A 16,659-nucleotide genomic window follows, 5' to 3' on the forward strand; every position below is an offset into this window, starting at 1 on the left:
AAATAACATGGAAGCCAGCCAGGAGCTGCAAGCAGGCGGAGACGGAGCAGGAGGAGGAGACGGAGACGGGGACGGCGACTTGGTGCCTGGGATATTAATGCCTCATTTGCTGCAACTGACGAGTGGGTGGAAGTTGTTGTTGTTGCACCCAACTAAGCCTTGCACAAAAGACGCAAAGCACTCACACACACACACACACTTATACACTGGCATGTCAGGGGCTTGCCCCTTTGGCCAGGCAAAAGCCGCTGGCAAAGGCAAAGGACTTAACAGCGCATTGTCGAGGGCCATGAATGGGCCCGGTCATTAGCAAAGTTGACTGTCAGTGCAGCAACAACAACAATAGCAACAACAACAGCAACAACAACAACAACTGCAACAATAACAGCTTATGCACATGGTCAAGTCTCAGTTACACTGCCCACAGGAGCTGAGTGTCACCTCCCCCAACCCACCACACCGCCCACATTTGTGTTTTGTTTTCAATTCTTCTGTCACTTTCGGTCATCCACACCCCAATTACAACAACAACAACAACACTTGCAACCTGATCAGCTGTCGCTGCCGCCTATTGCCCTTCACAGCACGCCTCATCCTTGTTTTTTGTGTTCATTATGGGCTTTTGGCATATGTATGTGTGCGTGCTGTTGTGTCCCTCTTCAAGTGTCGGTTGCCTTCGGTTGGTGTTTATTGTGATGTTAAGTTGCAGGCAATAGCAAAAACAACAAACTGTTGTTTAACAGAGCCCCGCAGTTACACTGCCGCTGACAGCTTACTGTTCTGTTGTTGTTGCTGTTGTTGTAACTTGAGCCCGGAATGTTTGGCATGTTTCGATTCCATAACGTTTCACGCGTGCGCCAAAGCGAATGCGCTCTCTTCAAGTGCGCGCTCTGGATAAAAGGCTGCACTTGACTACTGGACGGGGTAGAAGGCAAGAGGTATCAACAGACTGCGGACAGAGCTGCCAGGGCAGCTAAAAGATTATTATCCTGTGCAGCCGGTTGCTAGCGAACTAAAAATAAGATAACAAGAAAATAATAGGAGAAAAGAAAAAAATAAGTGTATAACACAAATAAAAAGTGTAAGCTTTAGTATAGAACTACGAGTAATTATATTTCATTTCAACGTTCACTCATTGATAATTTCCATTTATTTTCAATTATGCCGACAACCCTAAACCACCCTGTCGTGTGTCCGTACCAGTTCATATTTGGCGCCTCTTTACGTGCTCGGATAATCAGCTAGCGGATACTACGAAACCGTTTTCGGCACTCTAAGACCAACAACAACAAGTCTCTCCGGCTAAGGTGTTTCATTGGCTACTGTTGGTGTTGTTGTTGTTGTTAGCGCGCTTCTTGCTCTCCGAACACTACAGTTAGTCACTTTGCGCTGACAGAGTTCCGCTTCGTTCCAATCAGCCACGGCTTCGATACGCGCAGTAGTCTCCCGTCAATTAGAGTGTGAAAACGTGACGCTCCACAGCAACGGCAAATAAAACGACGCCGCCACAGAGACATCCATTCGCAGGATACAACCAAAATATAACATATACACACACACGCGCGCAACAACAATAGCAGCAGCTAGTTGAATGGAAAATAATGCAAACAAATTAAATGTAAAATTCCATTAAAAAATAATGTGGTGTCAAGTGTAGAACAAAAAAAGTCGCCTTTAGGAGAGCCGAATGTGCAATGTGAAAGACAGCTTAAAGTATTGTGCGTGTGTGCCCGTGTGCGTGTGTGTGTGCGTGCGTTGATGTAAATACCACGAAAATCGCTGAACGCCGAAAATAAAGCAGCAGAAATCAACGAAGTCGAAGACGACGTCGCTGTCGCTGTCGCCGTCGCCGTCGCCACTCGCCAAAAAGCAAAGGCAATCTAAGTGAGTAGCAATTGTTGTTGTTGTTGTTGGAGAAACGAGGCGAAATGAAATAATGGAAATTTATGTTGGGCAAGCAGAGAGCGCACTTTAAAGTGCCACTTGAGTAGGCAAAGCAGGGCGAGGGGAGCGTGTTAGAAGCGTAAGAACTACATTTGTAAATACATATGTTTGTACATATGTGTGTGTTTGCTTGAGCTTATATTATATTTGGCAGATTTGGCTGCTGGTTGCATTCAAATAACGCATTCGGCCCGGGCAATATTCGCTGTGTGTTGACGTTTCTCTCTTTCTCTCTCTTTTTCATTCGTTTGGCAACTTCCATTTTGCAGTCAGTCAAATGTCTTTGAAATAATGTCGCACAGCTTACATACATACATACATACATATAAAGCTGCGGCTGCAATGGCCGCATACACACACGCACGTCACGTTCTGTTGCTGCTTTTACATTATGCTCAGTGTGCGTGTGTGTGGGTGACTTCTTTTGTTTTAGTCCTTGCCTGAAATTGCTTTCTGCTGTTGTTTTTCTACTTTTGTTGTACAGCTCAGCGCGACGTCTTTGACAGGGCGCAAGTAATATGCGCACCTGTGAATTTGCCATAAATTAGGCGCGAGAGAGCGCACACACACACACAGGCATACAAATCTATGTATATGTATACGCATGTCAAACGTTAAGAATTTAACAGCAAAGGCAGGCAGCAAAAACGCGCGCCAAACTTTTACGTTATGTGTGCGTGTGTGTGTGTGCGCTGGTGCCGTTACTAGGGTCAGTCTGTCATGCGTGAGCTGCTCGGCCCAAGCTAGGCCCCAAGAGGCGTCCTGCCATACCGCTACACTCCCCATCGAACTGTTCGTCTGTCTGGTTGTTTAGTTGTTTCTGTTTGTATTTTGTGGTCTGCCTTCAATTGGCTCTCAACGGGCTTTGCTCTATTTACCTTATAAAAACACAATTTATTGCTGCTTTAACGATTTTTCTTTTGCGGTTATTTTCTGTTAATGTTGCTGTTGTTGTTGCTGCTGTAGTTTCGTCTGTTACAACTTTCCTCTTTTTTTTTTTTTGCTCATTGACTTTGATGCTAGCTGTTTGTTTTATTTCAATGTGCTTGTGTTTGTATGTGTGTGTGTGTGTTTGTGTGTATTTACCGTTCGCTTTTCGTATTGGCTTTGTGTATTAAGTTTTGCGTGACATCAACACAAAAAATCATCAGCAACAAAAGCAAAAACAACAGAAGAACAAAAAGTATCCACTCGTTGAGGCAAGGATATCATTTGTGCTGTGTTGGCCTTGTTATAGTTTTAAATCAATAATTTATACTATAGCCAGGCAACAGAATAGCTCGCATACAATATAGTTTTTGTGTTTGCTTGTTCCAGCTAATCAAGTTTTAGTTTTAGTTCTTTGTTGAGTAGATATAACAAGTAATAGGTGCTTAATCCGATTCGGCTCATAGAAGGGCACAGATAAAAACACACACATACATGCGTGTGTGTGTGTGTGTGTGTGCGTAACAATATCTGCGTGAAAAAGAGTGTAACACACAACATAACATAGCTGTAGCAGTCGATCAGCTCAGCAGTAGGAGAGTTTGTATAAGAGAAAAGTAGCAAAACTTTAACATAACAGTTACGCTTCTTGTCTTAACATAAGATTTTATAGTCACAAGTGCTAACAGTACAGTTGTCATAAAACAGCAACAGTGCAATAACTTATATTAGCAGTGGGGGAGTTATAAAAGAGGGAGGCAAGCGAATGGCCAATGTTGTGTAACCTATAACCTATAAGCTGCAGAGCTAAGGCATAGATGTGTACAGGGTCAGGCCATAAATTAATGGAATTTGGCAATTGCAAACAGAGGTTTTTATTAACATTACATCACAAAAAAAAAAACAATTTGTTTTTACCTTAAATGCGTTTTGTTGTCGTTAGTTACGATTTTCTTTGTGGCACTCAAGAAAGCTCCAATTGCCCAATTGTCATTTCTTGTTATCCAACACTCTTTCAAACTTGGCCGTTTGTGTGTAGGTCACGTTGCCCAACTAAACAAAAAAAAAAAAAAAAAACAAACAACATCAAGAAAAATATTATGAATTTACGATTTTTGTGCTGACTTTTCTCATAAACTTTATCCACTGCACCGGCAGAACTTTATGCGAAATTGTGCGGGAGCCGAGAGAAGAAAAGCCAATCTGGACGGAGAAAAGTGGTGTCATAAATTCAGGGCAAGATCCCTGCAGACGACAATCAATAATTGACGGAATTGTCAATTAATCGTAGCATACTTTTCAGCTGCTTCAAATTGGAAATGATGTTTTTAGTTTTTCATTCATAGAACTGTGTAATTAAATCAATGCCACTCGGCGCTAATTTAGTTCCATTAGCTTCATAATTGGGTTGATTAACTTTTCTTTTTTTTTTTTTTATATTTTGGCCCGTGTCCGAGAGCTAAGTGCCATTAATTTCGATTCTGGCAATATCAATGTGTTCGTCTAATTAGTTTGGGGCTGCGGCAAATGTTCTAAAGCGCCCAAAAGGCCACTTGCCACTTGCCATTTGCCACTTACCACTAACAACTTGGCCTGCTGCAAAATTTTCCAGCCAAATGAGCGCACGTTTTTGCTGCGTTTACCTGAATAATGAGTTTTCATGTGCCGCATGCCACATGCCGCATACCCCACATCACACGGGCTCACACACACACATACACAGACTCTCACACACACACGGACATCGTCAGCAATCCCGGACTGGTTAAATATATGCATTCTGGCTGAAACTCGTGCGACAGCCTTCAACATTTGCTGGCCATTCGAAGGCGTCGTACCGGAAAGAAATGCCATTAAAAACGCAATAAAAATGCAAAAACAACAACAAAATCAAACAAAAAATAAAAAAATTCCAACAAAATTGAAAAGAAAAAAATAAGCCGAAATGAAAGAAAATGAAAATAAAACGTGAAGAGTGGGCAAAAGCGTATCAAGAAATATGTGTGGGGTATGTAGTATGTCAACGTGTGTGTGTGTGTGTGTGAGTGAGTGTCTGTGTGTGAGTGTGTGTGTGTGTTAGTTAGTGTGCGTGCTTAAGGCTCCAGTGCAAATAGCCAAGGTGGAAAAATCGATATAAATGAATACGGTAACATTTGGTCGGGCCTGAAACACCCAAAAACTCGAGACAGTACAAATGCCAAATGTTTTTTTTTTGTTTTTTCATTTTTGGCCTACCAACGTCCAAGTTGCAAAACTTTTGCACGCACAGACACGCACACGAACGTAAAAACAAGAACCACAACACCCGCACTAAAGTAGCCCAACCATTCCCCCCACACACGCCCCAAACACGCCCCCACACACATCAACATTCACGGCCCACGGTCCGAGTCAGAGGCAGACGCCGCGATTTTAAGCGCAGGCACACTAAAGTTGATATAAAAATAAAGCAAAAATGAAAACAACAACGCTACAGTGAAGCGTGCTCAATAGGGAAATACCCTATAATTAACTTTGCACAGGTAGATCTGATAAAATTAATTGCCCCTCATAAACATAATTCACTTTTAGCATTTTCTGTTAACCTAACTGAATTGCTTATCATGTAACAAAGAATATATATCCGTACAAATCACAGCGCGATGATTGATGATTTTTTATTTTACTCTATTTATAATACTCACTTTCAGTTATGTGGAGAGATTTTCAAGATCTACCAATCTGTTAGATAGAAAATAACAGACGAAAACTATAATAACAGTTGTATTTTTGTCAAATGTTAAATGCATGTTAATATTCGATCCGCAAGGGAAAGACCAACATATCAATATTAATGTTAAATGTTATGTTAAGCGCATGTTAAGCAACATTCTACTACGGATTCGATCTGTTAACAGTCCATGCAAGGCGAAGACTAACATATCAATGTTAATATTGAATGTTATGTTAAGTGTATGATGTGCGCATGTTAGGCAACGTTCTATAACAGAGTCGATCTGTTAAGCTGTAAAGAGCTGTTAAATATAAAATTCAAATCTATCAACAAGCCCAAAGTAGAGCATTTTCTCTAGGGTACATCAAGAACCGCCACAACAACAACAACAAATGGCAATGGAGAAAGATTTTCTGCTGCGGCTGCAATTTTTGCCCCAGTAAGTACGCTACATATTTTTGAGCACGGGTTAAGTGCCACGCATGAGTGTGTGTACCAAATACACACACGCATGCAATGTGTAAGCGTGTGTTTATGCATGCATATATGTTTGGGTTGGGTGTGTGTGTAGATGTGAGTTTGGGTCTGTGACCCGGCTTCAGAGCATTTGCACGCGTTTTTCAACACAGACATTTGACATTTCAATTTCGATTGTTCGCCAAAAATGACAGAAAAAAAAATGATGAAGAATGGATAAAAAATCAAAAAGCAAGTAATTTTTTTTGCTGTTACATTTGTCCTTCCTCTTCTTCGTCGTCGCTCGCTGCTGTCGCTTGTCCAAATACATTTTGGCAAATTGTCGTATTGATTTCTAATTACATGCATTTGCCCCAAGGCACTTGGCTTAAGGTAGGGTCACGACACGGTCGCGGGATCGCTGAATAGATGTGTATATATATATATATTTATATGTGTCTTTGTGTGTGTGTGTGTGTACATTTCTGTAGGAGTGGCTCAGTCAGCCAAATAGAAACAAATTGAAGGATGGGGCACATTGTCTACTATTAGTATTTGTTGTGGTGGCGTTGCCATGACGGCGTTTATTGATTTTACTGCTGCCAACAACGGGGACAGTGGCAGAAGGAGGGGGACGGTGGCAAGTGGCATGCGGCATGTGGCAAGAGCCATCAGGCAACAGCCATGAATCATGTTTGTGTGGGTCCGCGGCGTTGCGTGTTTAGCAATTTGTGGTTATATTATAATGACCACTTGATTTGCCTGCGCCTGTGTGCCACTCTCTCCCTCTCTCTCTCTCTCTCTCTCTCTTTCATTTTATCTAACTATCTCTGTCTCGCTCTCACTAATTGTGCTTGTGCTGTGCTTGTGCTTGATATATCAACAGGGAACAGCAGCAGTCGCAGAGGCAACGCCGAGACGCATGTACGCTCTATGCTCAGCGCTGGCTGCTGGCCGACGTCGTCTAAAACGGCCAACGATCGTGTGAACTGTGCGTATACTTAATATTTTGTGTGTGTGTGTGTGGATCAGCCAGGAGCCAGGAGCTTGCAACAACAAGGACAACCAACAACCAAAATGTTCACTTCAAAGCAACCACAACAACAACAACAACAACAACAACAAGGAGTAAAACTGCAGCCAGGACATCCAAGGCACGTTTGGCTGTTGTTTCTATTGCTGCTGCTGCTGTCATTGCTGGGCCAACAACAATGCAGCAGCATTGTGGAGCCCGAGGAGGCCGCTTTTCAAGGTGCGTATGACAACTGACAACATAGCCCAAATCCCAGCCACAGTCCAGCCACTGCAAGCTGTCAAATTTGTGGGCTGCATATCAATAAATGAAGAGGCGAACCAACTGTCTGTCTGTCTGACTGTCTGATGCCTGCCTGCCTGTCTGGCTTGGTTTTGACATTAACGAGTGACTTAATTATCCGTTGCACACGCGCACACACACACACACACACACACACATACACATGCACATGCACATTGCATAATGCACGTTGTTATGCAATGTTTTTGTCATATTTTCGTGCTCTTGAATGCAACGTTTCTGCTTATCACTCTCTCTCTCCCTCTCTCTCTGTCTCTCTCTCTCGCTCTCTGCCTTGTCACTAGTCGTGTTGATGTGTGCTGCTGACACTTCGATTTCAATTGCATGCAATATGCGATTTTTCAATTTCAATTTGAATACGCATTGGCATACGACAAGCTCTACACTACTCCATCAAGGCCCACAGGCTGAGGAGGGAGGGGGGGGGGGGGGGGGGGGGGGGAGGTGGTATAGCAACTTGGCAGAGCAACTATTCACATATGTGAAGCGCAGCTGTGTGTGTGCGCATGCAAATGTAGTGTCCAGTGCACTTTAATCGCCACCAACACTGTTGCTTAATCAACTAGCAATCACACACACACACACACGCCCTCTATTTGCGTGTGTGTGTGTGTGTGTGACTTGATGGCTCTTTAAGCGTGTTGTTGCGTGTTCTATTTGATAGAATGAAGCTAAACGTAGCCAGAATGTTGGCTGCATGACGTAAGCGTTCGTCAAAGGCACAGCACTTGCAGCCGGTTAGACGTAAGTCGTTGCTGTTATACTTCACTGGATATCCGAAAAAGCAATTGTACTTATCCGAATGAACTGTAATCAATATTCAATATGTGTAATTACTCATAATTGTGTTTTGTGATAATCTTATGACTTAAGTGTTGAAGAATAATCAATACATATTGGCATTAATATTTGCTACTCTTTATACTCTATATACTGATGAAATTATTGTGAAGTACTCGCTACTTGACGAACGCTGCTATTTTGCACTCGTCAAACTTTGATCGGTAGTTGCTATATCTCTGACTTACATTGATGTATATAACAGTTTAATAATATGTTTTGCACTCGTTACACTTTACTCGGTACTTGATATACCTCTCACATGCATCGATGTTTAATGCAATTAACTTATGTAAAGAAGTTATTTTTTATTTTACATGTAATATTAAGTATATGGTAGAAACTAAAGAAGTACTCGTCGGTTTCATTTACTCGCTATTTTATATATATTACGCATCACTTGTTATACCCCATTCTTTACTTGTATAGCCAACTTTTATATGTTGCAATTAAAAGGCTAGCATAGAACTAGTGCCTAATATAGGCTACTCGTTACTCGGTCTATTTAACTCGATACTTGTTATCCGTTATATTTTACTCGTTACTCGTTAGAATTCGGTACAGGCTCCTCGTTACTCTTTCGATTTTAATTCATTCGTTATATTTAACTTCACATTCGTTACTCGTTGCCAACCCGCTTAAAGTCACATTTTAGCCAGAGAATGACGTAATCGTTTAGCAAATAACAAGCACTCAGCGAGTACACGCCTTACACTTACACTTACACTCGCTAGTCGTTGCACTTGAGCAGAGCCTAATGTGACTCTTAGACTTTGCCAAGAGCTGGCATAATTTGCCGCTTGGCTTTTGATGTCAAGTGAGCTGTCGATATGTATATATCAAAGCGAAAGCATTGCATTGCTCTGCTTAACTTAACTGAACTTTGCTTAACTTCACTTTGATTGGCTCCGCTCAGACGCCATTTGCATTCGGGTTGGGCTTTTGAGCTAAATAAAATTCCATTGCATACTTTCGAGAGCGTGCGAGCATTTGCATTGAAATTGCGAGCAGAAATTCTTATTGAAAATTCGTACAAAAAGCAAAAGGGACTCAACAGTTGTGGCTGCTGCTCAGTTTTTGGAACACAGCCAAACTGTGCGTGTGCATTTGAAATGTGGGCTATGTTGGCAGTAAATTACCAACATGACTCTGCCCCTAAGTCGGCAAAGCTCATTAGAATTTATTGCGGACACGTCGGTCACACCCAGGCGCCCGAGCAGGGACACGCACGCACACGAGCCGAAAAATATGAACTCGAACTCGAACTCGAAATTTAAATGAACAGTGGAAGCACTTAAAAATGTTGTTTGTTTGTTTGTTTGTTTTTGTTAATGTTGAAACCCAGGCCATTGCGGACACACGAGTCCCTGCGAGCAGCTGTGCTATGAGATACACGACGGGATGTACGAGTGCGATTGCATCGAGGGCTACGAGCTCAACAAGAACGGCTACAGCTGTCAAGGTGCGTGACCCGCAATAAGCACGCAATTGAATTTTTGAATGAGGCTAATATACATTTTGTTACGCTTCGTTTTCGCAGTGATAAACACGACAAACAGCGGCGCGGATGGACATGGCAAATCGGATGAGGATGTGCTCTATCAGAAGGGCGCCTCCTTTAGCGCCAAGTTGGCCAGCGACAGGCCCGACCTGGCCCAGACGCGCGGCTATGCAACGGCCCAAGCCGAACGGGAAAGCCAAATGGATGCGGATGCGGATGCGAATGCGGATGCGACTGCGGATAGCGAATATGATTACAACGATGAGAATTTGGAGGAGGGCGGCATGCGGGAACAGAAAGTCAATTCAAACGATTATTACATATCAGCCGAGAGCATTAGCTTCAACGAGAATCAAGAACTGGATGCGGCCGACTTTAAGGTGGCAACCACAGCAAAAACAACAGCAGCAGCAACAACAGCAGAAACAGCAACAACAACAACAGGGAGAACAACAACAACAACAACTACTAAAACAACTAAAGCAGCTCAGCGCAATGTGCTGGATTATGGGCCAGCAGATGCGGATGCGGATGTGGATGTGGATGAATATTATAGCTACAAGTCGGACATGTCCATCTATGACGATGTCAATAATAATCAATTAAATTTAAGACGCAACAGCAACAGCAATTCGCAAACATATCAACAGACTAGCAACAACAACAACAACAACAACAACTTAAACAACGACAACATAAAAGTCGCAATACATATCAATAAAAATGCTGCCAATTGCAACATATCAGCTAAGACAACAACAACAACAACAACGACAACAACGACAACAACAACAACTCCTGCAGTCAGCAGCAGGTAAGCTCTAGATTAAATAACCCATTTATTGGTTTCAAATGCAATTATATAACATTCGCCAACATTCCAATGTTGACAACATTCATGAGACGTCAATTTCCCCAAGTGAATGTGATACTTGATAAAGTTCTGCGCTGCACAAAGCAATCGTAATCGTATTTTGATTGTGTTTCGAAATCAAATAATCTGCTTAAATTATGTCAGCATCGAACAGAACTTTCTTTTTAATCACTTCCTCGAGAAATCTTTTCAATAATAAATGTGTCCTAGTTCAGGTTTGCACTTAAAAGAAAAGCTGCATACTTTATGGAAAAGTCTAATCTGACAGCACTAATTTGCTTGCCTTTTCAAATATTTTTTAAAAATAATTTTACTCGTGCTCCGCACAGCTTAAAGTTGGGTAAAAAAGGTTATAGAAGTTTAGTACGAACTATATATAGCATTGATTATAATGTCGTGCTCAGTCGATTAAACAAATGTAAGATTTGTCGATCTTAAACAACTCTCGAAGTTTGAATAACATAGGCATAATGATTTTGTCATTTTTAGTTTAGTATTTCCCCCAGATATATAATATCGTTCGATTTCCAAATATCGTTAAATATCGATAGCAAAACTTAAATGTAGGCTCTCGATAAGTGTGACCATCGCAAATTGAACAAATCCGGGAATTCAAAATAATCAATCTCATTTATGACTAGAGTCTTGTTATTTGCTTTATTCACAATTGGATGCAATATTCAAGGCATATTCTTAAAAAAGCAGCTTCAAGCCGCATAGTTACTCTAGAATGTGTTACCCATAGCATAGGGTATACCCTCTTCTACTGTTAACGTTTATTTTGTACATTTGTTTACTTATTAATGGTTGGTAAAAAGAAGGATGAGTCAAAAGTTATTAAACGGAGTCAAGAACACTGTAATATAAAAAAGAATATTAATTAATTTCAATATTAATTTGGTACATTTTAATAAATTGCTCGATAGCATATTTTATTTAATTATTTAATATTGAATTCTATATTTATGACAGCTTCTTTTTGTCAGTTAAATTTACTTCCCTCCGATTAACTTTAAGTCTCCTTCACGCAAATACAAGAGTATCCTCAGGCTGCCAAAGATTTGAATATTTGATGAAAAAATACTAAATTGTTATCGATAACTTTAAAATGTCAGCACTAGTTGGCGCTTGTAACGGTAAAAAAGTCAGTGGAATACTTATCGAAGAATATTCGTTAAGTGTTTTATGTCAATTTGCTTTCTAATGTAGAATTGGCAAATCTACTTATGTAGGGACTATTAAAATCGAAACGAATATTTGAAAAAGCAATTGAAATATGTAATATAATTATGAAATCGACTTTTTGTCAGTTAATTTGACATGATTCATATGTCACTCACAACGATTACCTTTTAGTATTTCAGCTTTTAGTATTTGTTAAATACTAAACTGTTATCGATAACTTTTGGCGCTTCGTTGAGCTTGTAACGGACAAGTTATCGAAGCATATTCGTTAGGTTTTCGATTTGAATTTGCTTTCTAGTGTAGAATTGGCAAATCTGCTTATGTTGGGACTATACAAATCGAAACGAATATTTAAACTCGGAATTCTTCCTCTTCTAGCAACACACTTTGCAATCTGGACTGCGGCTCGGAGGGCATTTGCGCTCTCGAGGCAACGGCGTCCACGGCCCGCTGCCTGTGCCCCTTTGGCAAAACGGGCGAAGGTTGCCTTGAAGGTATGTGCGAGTGTGTGGCATTTAATGTTTATGCCACCTGCGTATTTTTATAGATAGTTGGGCTAATGGCAAGTCTTTTGCACAGATATCAGGGCGCACGTGCCGCGCTTCGCCAAACGCTCCTGGCTGGCATTTGCCGCTCTGCATGGCGCCTATAAGCATGTGCAGCTGCGCTTGGAATTCCGTCCAGAATCCTTTGATGGCATCATACTGCTGAGCGGGGAACGGGATGATCTAACCGGCGATTTTATGGCCCTGCTGCTTAACAAGGGCTTTGTCGAGTTCTGGTTCGATTGCGGCTCCGGTGTGGGCAGCGTTCGCTCAAGGGAGACCATCATGCTGAACGAATGGAACTCGGTGATTATCTATCGCCATCGCTGGGATGCCTGGCTGGTGCTCAATCATGGCACCAAAGTCCAGGGCAGATCCAATGTGAGTTGACTATTCAAAAATCTGCCAGCTGTTGCAGTTCGTTTATCAATATGGTTTGCCTTGCAGGGTCTGTTCTCGCGCATCACCTTCCGCGAGCCGGTCTTCTTGGGTGGCATCGGCAACATCACCGGCCTGGCCAAGCGATTGCCCCTCGCCGAAGGCTTTGCCGGCTGCATACGACGTTTTGTGGCCAACGAGCACGACTATAAGTTCACGGATCATCCCCTGGGCGATGTTATCAACGGATTCGACATACGTAAGTGAATTCAAGAATCCACTGTAACTCGTGGAGAATGAGTGGAAAACATATCTATAACTTCCACATGCCTTTCAGAGGACTGTTCGACGGACAAGTGTGTGCGTTATCCTTGCCAGCATGGCGGCAAGTGTTTGCCCTCGGATCAGGGCGCGGTTTGCCTGTGCCCCATTGGCTTTGTGGGTGATTTGTGCGAGATACGCATGGATCTGCAGGTGAGCAGGCGCGAGGGAGCTTTATTATGCAGGACGTTAATTGAATTGAATTTCAGGTGCCCGCCTTTAATGGCTCATCGTTTCTGCGCTATGCGCCGCTGGGCGACAGCGCCTTGATCTGGCTGGAGCTGAAGGTTATCTTGAAGCCGGAGCAGGCAGACGGCCTGATACTTTACTCTGGACCCGAGCAGCGTGGCGATTTTATAGCTTTGTATTTGCACGAAGGCTTTGTGGAGTTTGCATTCGATTTGGGTAGCGGACCAGCCATGGTGCGGTAAGTACTCCACACTGCAGGTGGCTGTCAATCATTCTAACCACATCCCCTTCCGACCAGCAGCAGTGAGCACTCGCTCAGCCTGGGACAATGGCATACCATCAAGATATCAAGAACCGCACGCCTGGCCGTGCTCAAGGTAAGCCAGAAACAAGAGGCAAGCTTTGAACTTGACTGTCGTATTGAACTCTTTTGCTTTGTTTGTGCAACCACACACACAGATCGATCAGCATCAGGAGGTCATGACCATATCCTCGAACGGCTTTTGGCATCTGTCGCTGGCGCAGAATCTTTTTGTGGGCGGGGTCAATCATGTGGACCGCCTGCCACTGGATCTCAAGTACAAGTCCTTCTTTGTGGGCTGCATACAGCGCGTAAGTTTCCGTGATTAAACTCAAGTCAAGTCGAATAACCAGGCAATTTGTGGCACAGATTGACATCAATGGCCACTCGCTGGGCATTGTGGCCGAGGCGCTCGGCGGCAGCAACATTGGCAACTGCCCGCACGCGTGTGTTGCCCGTCCGTGCGGCCCGCTGGCCGAGTGCGTGCCACAAATGGAGAGCTACGAGTGCCGTTGCAGCATCTACAACGAGCGCTGCAACAAGGCAGCTGAAGTGCCGCCCGAGCAGCTGCCCGAGCTGATGCTCCACAAGCAGCAGCACAATGCCCAAACACTTGAGGCCAAACAATACAAAGGAGTTGAGTCTAAAAAAATGTCGGCGCACAAGAAGCATGCCACAAAGCGCAAGAATTTGCATAAGCACAAGGCGACGACACCTGCAACCACCACAAGGACCAGCCCCTCCACCACCAGGACGACCACAACGACGCCCCCCACAGAACGAGCAGCAGCTGGTGCAGCGAGCAATGAGGAAATCGAAGATGATATCATTTTCCGCTTTATGCATGACAATGCCGCACAACCTGCCAAACCAATTGGGGGGCAGCCCCCACTCCTGGGCAAGCAGCATGTGAGCAAGCATGAGCATCACCAGAAGCCCAACGCGTTTGCCCGCAAACTTAGCCGCCTGCCCACACACTATGAAAGTTTCCAGACAAATCCCGACAGCGATATACTCACATTTGATGATAACAACGATTGGGTGGCCAGCCTCCAGCAGCAGGAGTATGCGGATGCCATGGCGACCAGTCAAGTGGGCACTCCACTTGCCAGCTCAGCTGAAGCTGCAGGTAATGGGGACGGTTATGGGGATGGAGATGGGGATGCGAGTGGCTTTGTTTTCGACGAGTCTTTGTTTGATGCCTCCGACGGCGCTGAGGATTATCAACGCAAGCAGCTCGCCCAGGACATGAAACGCATCATGTCCAATACACACACGCACACCACACACACCCAGAAGCAGGGTCAGGAGCAGCAGCAACAGCAGCAGCAGGCCGCGCCCCTTCCCGCCGAGACGCAGTACGAAGATTACGGCGACGACGAGCTGCTGACGCCCGTGCTCAAGTCCGAGCCGGCTGTAGTTGGTCCGAGCACACCGCAAACCCACACCGACTGGAGTCTGCTGAAGAAATTCGATCTGTCGGCGGAGCATCAGTCGCAGGTGCAGAGCGTGCGCAAGAATTTTGGCGCCTGCTTTGCCGGCACCGACAGCTATTTCCACTACAACGATGCCGACACCATGAGCCAGGTCATCAGCTACAACATTGACCTCAATCTGCGCATCAAGACGCATTCCGAGAACGGTGTCATCCTATGGACGGGACGGCAGGGCACAACCGAGCTGCATGACGACTACTTGTCGCTGGGCATTGAGCAGGGGTAAGTACAAGAATGTGAAACAATCAAATTACTAAATTTGATACCCCAGGGTGTGGCGAAAAGCACCCAAGGCATTCGATAAGATAGATAGATAGATGTCAGTGTTTAATTCAGAGTCAATCAAGGATCTTATTAATAAAACTTGTATTAAATAAATTGCTTACTTTGAGCTTTCCCATCACATCAAAATGCAACTTTTGTCAACCCATTTCTTACCCTAGACAAATATTCCATTATACGATTCAACTTGATTCCCAAAAAAAACTGTTAAGATATTCCGCTCATTTTTCACCCTAACCAGTGGAATTCCTTTTGAGGCTATTCATCGAATCAAAATAAACCTTTCATCTATCCATTTCCCAAGCTTACACAAATATTCCATTCATTAAACGTTTTTATTTCATTACCATATAAATGTGATAGGATATTCCACTTATTTTTCACCTTACTCAGTGGAATTCCATGCCAGGGTTGTCGCTATAAACATAAACGAAATATTTTCTAAACTTTGACGATTTGGACCAAAACAAAGAGCATTGAATTATATTTTAATTAATTTATATATTTTTTATGGTATTATATTCCACAGATATTTGCATTTTCGCTACGATCTGGGCGCTGGCGAGTTGGACATACGCTTTAATGGCACCAAAGTCAGCGACGGACTCTGGCACCGCGTTCGGGCCATACGGTTAGTTAGAAAACTGAATAAAACATAATTGAGTATGTCTCTAAAGTAAATCGTTTCTTTTGCAGAAACTCCCAGGAGGGCTATCTGGAGGTGGATGGACGCAAGACCCTGACGCTACGGGCGCCGGGCAAGCTGCGCCAACTGAATACCGATACCGGACTCTATGTTGGTATGTCGCCGCCTTCAAAAATGAATGATTACTAGTTAATAAACTATTTTCTATTTCTGTGCCCATTTTAGGTGGCATGCCCGATGTGGCATACTTTACGCATCAGCGCTATTTGAGTGGCATTATTGGCTGCATATCGGAGATCGTTTTGGCAGGGGAGAAATTAAACTTTGATCCGAACACGTTGGGCACGGCGCACAATGTAGAGACAGGCCTACTATAAAACGCTGCGCTTACATAAGAAGCCTCAAGACTTTTGATATATCAAATATGTTTAAATGTTATTATTTTCAATTAACGGAATGTTTACAAAATGTATATTTCGTTTGTGTTTGTACAAAGACGCTTTTAAAATCAACTGAGAAAGGAGACGACGAGAACAGCAGCAAGTTCTAGTTGGGGGAATTTTTTTACGCCAAGAGACGAGCTGAGAAGTAACTAAAGTAAATATAGTAAACCATACTACATATGATATAGTGCATACAAAACATATTGATTATATACAAATGCATTCATAGATATATCTATATATATATATATATATATGTAACGAAAGAAACCAAAAAAAAAA

At 43.1% G+C, this 16,659-nt stretch overlaps 1 protein-coding gene across 1 annotated transcript; it reads left to right on the plus strand.

Moving 5' to 3' along the window:
• The first annotated feature begins 1,661 nt into the window (after positions 1-1,661).
• Positions 1,662-16,603, plus strand: LOC115761068 (pikachurin). Its single transcript, XM_030702687.1, has 15 exons — positions 1,662-1,884; positions 6,927-7,292; positions 9,562-9,678; positions 9,757-10,531; positions 12,155-12,270; positions 12,356-12,702; positions 12,769-12,958; positions 13,037-13,173; positions 13,230-13,447; positions 13,511-13,586; positions 13,669-13,821; positions 13,880-15,228; positions 15,818-15,919; positions 15,985-16,088; positions 16,160-16,603. Exons 2-15 carry the CDS (start codon positions 7,118-7,120, stop codon positions 16,309-16,311), a joined length of 4,011 nt encoding a protein of 1,336 aa, XP_030558547.1. The 5' UTR covers positions 1,662-1,884; positions 6,927-7,117; the 3' UTR covers positions 16,312-16,603.
• Positions 16,604-16,659: the final 56 nt, after the last annotated feature.

Source organism: Drosophila novamexicana, unplaced genomic scaffold (genome assembly GCF_003285875.2).
Source record: "Drosophila novamexicana strain 15010-1031.04,08,12 unplaced genomic scaffold, DnovRS2.1 tig00000462-arrow-pilon, whole genome shotgun sequence".
Taxonomy (NCBI): Eukaryota; Metazoa; Arthropoda; class Insecta; order Diptera; family Drosophilidae; genus Drosophila; species Drosophila novamexicana.

Bases quoted from the DNA above. Each gene is read 5' to 3' on its own strand.
- LOC115761068 (XM_030702687.1), top strand. From the start codon at position 7,118: ATGTTCACTTCAAAGCAACCACAACAACAACAACAACAACAACAACAA. The intron at 7,293-9,561 runs GTGCGTATGACA...GTTGAAACCCAG, and splicing joins CGAGGAGGCCGCTTTTCAAG to GCCATTGCGGACACACGAGT. The intron at 15,229-15,817 runs GTAAGTACAAGA...TATATTCCACAG, and splicing joins TCGCTGGGCATTGAGCAGGG to ATATTTGCATTTTCGCTACG.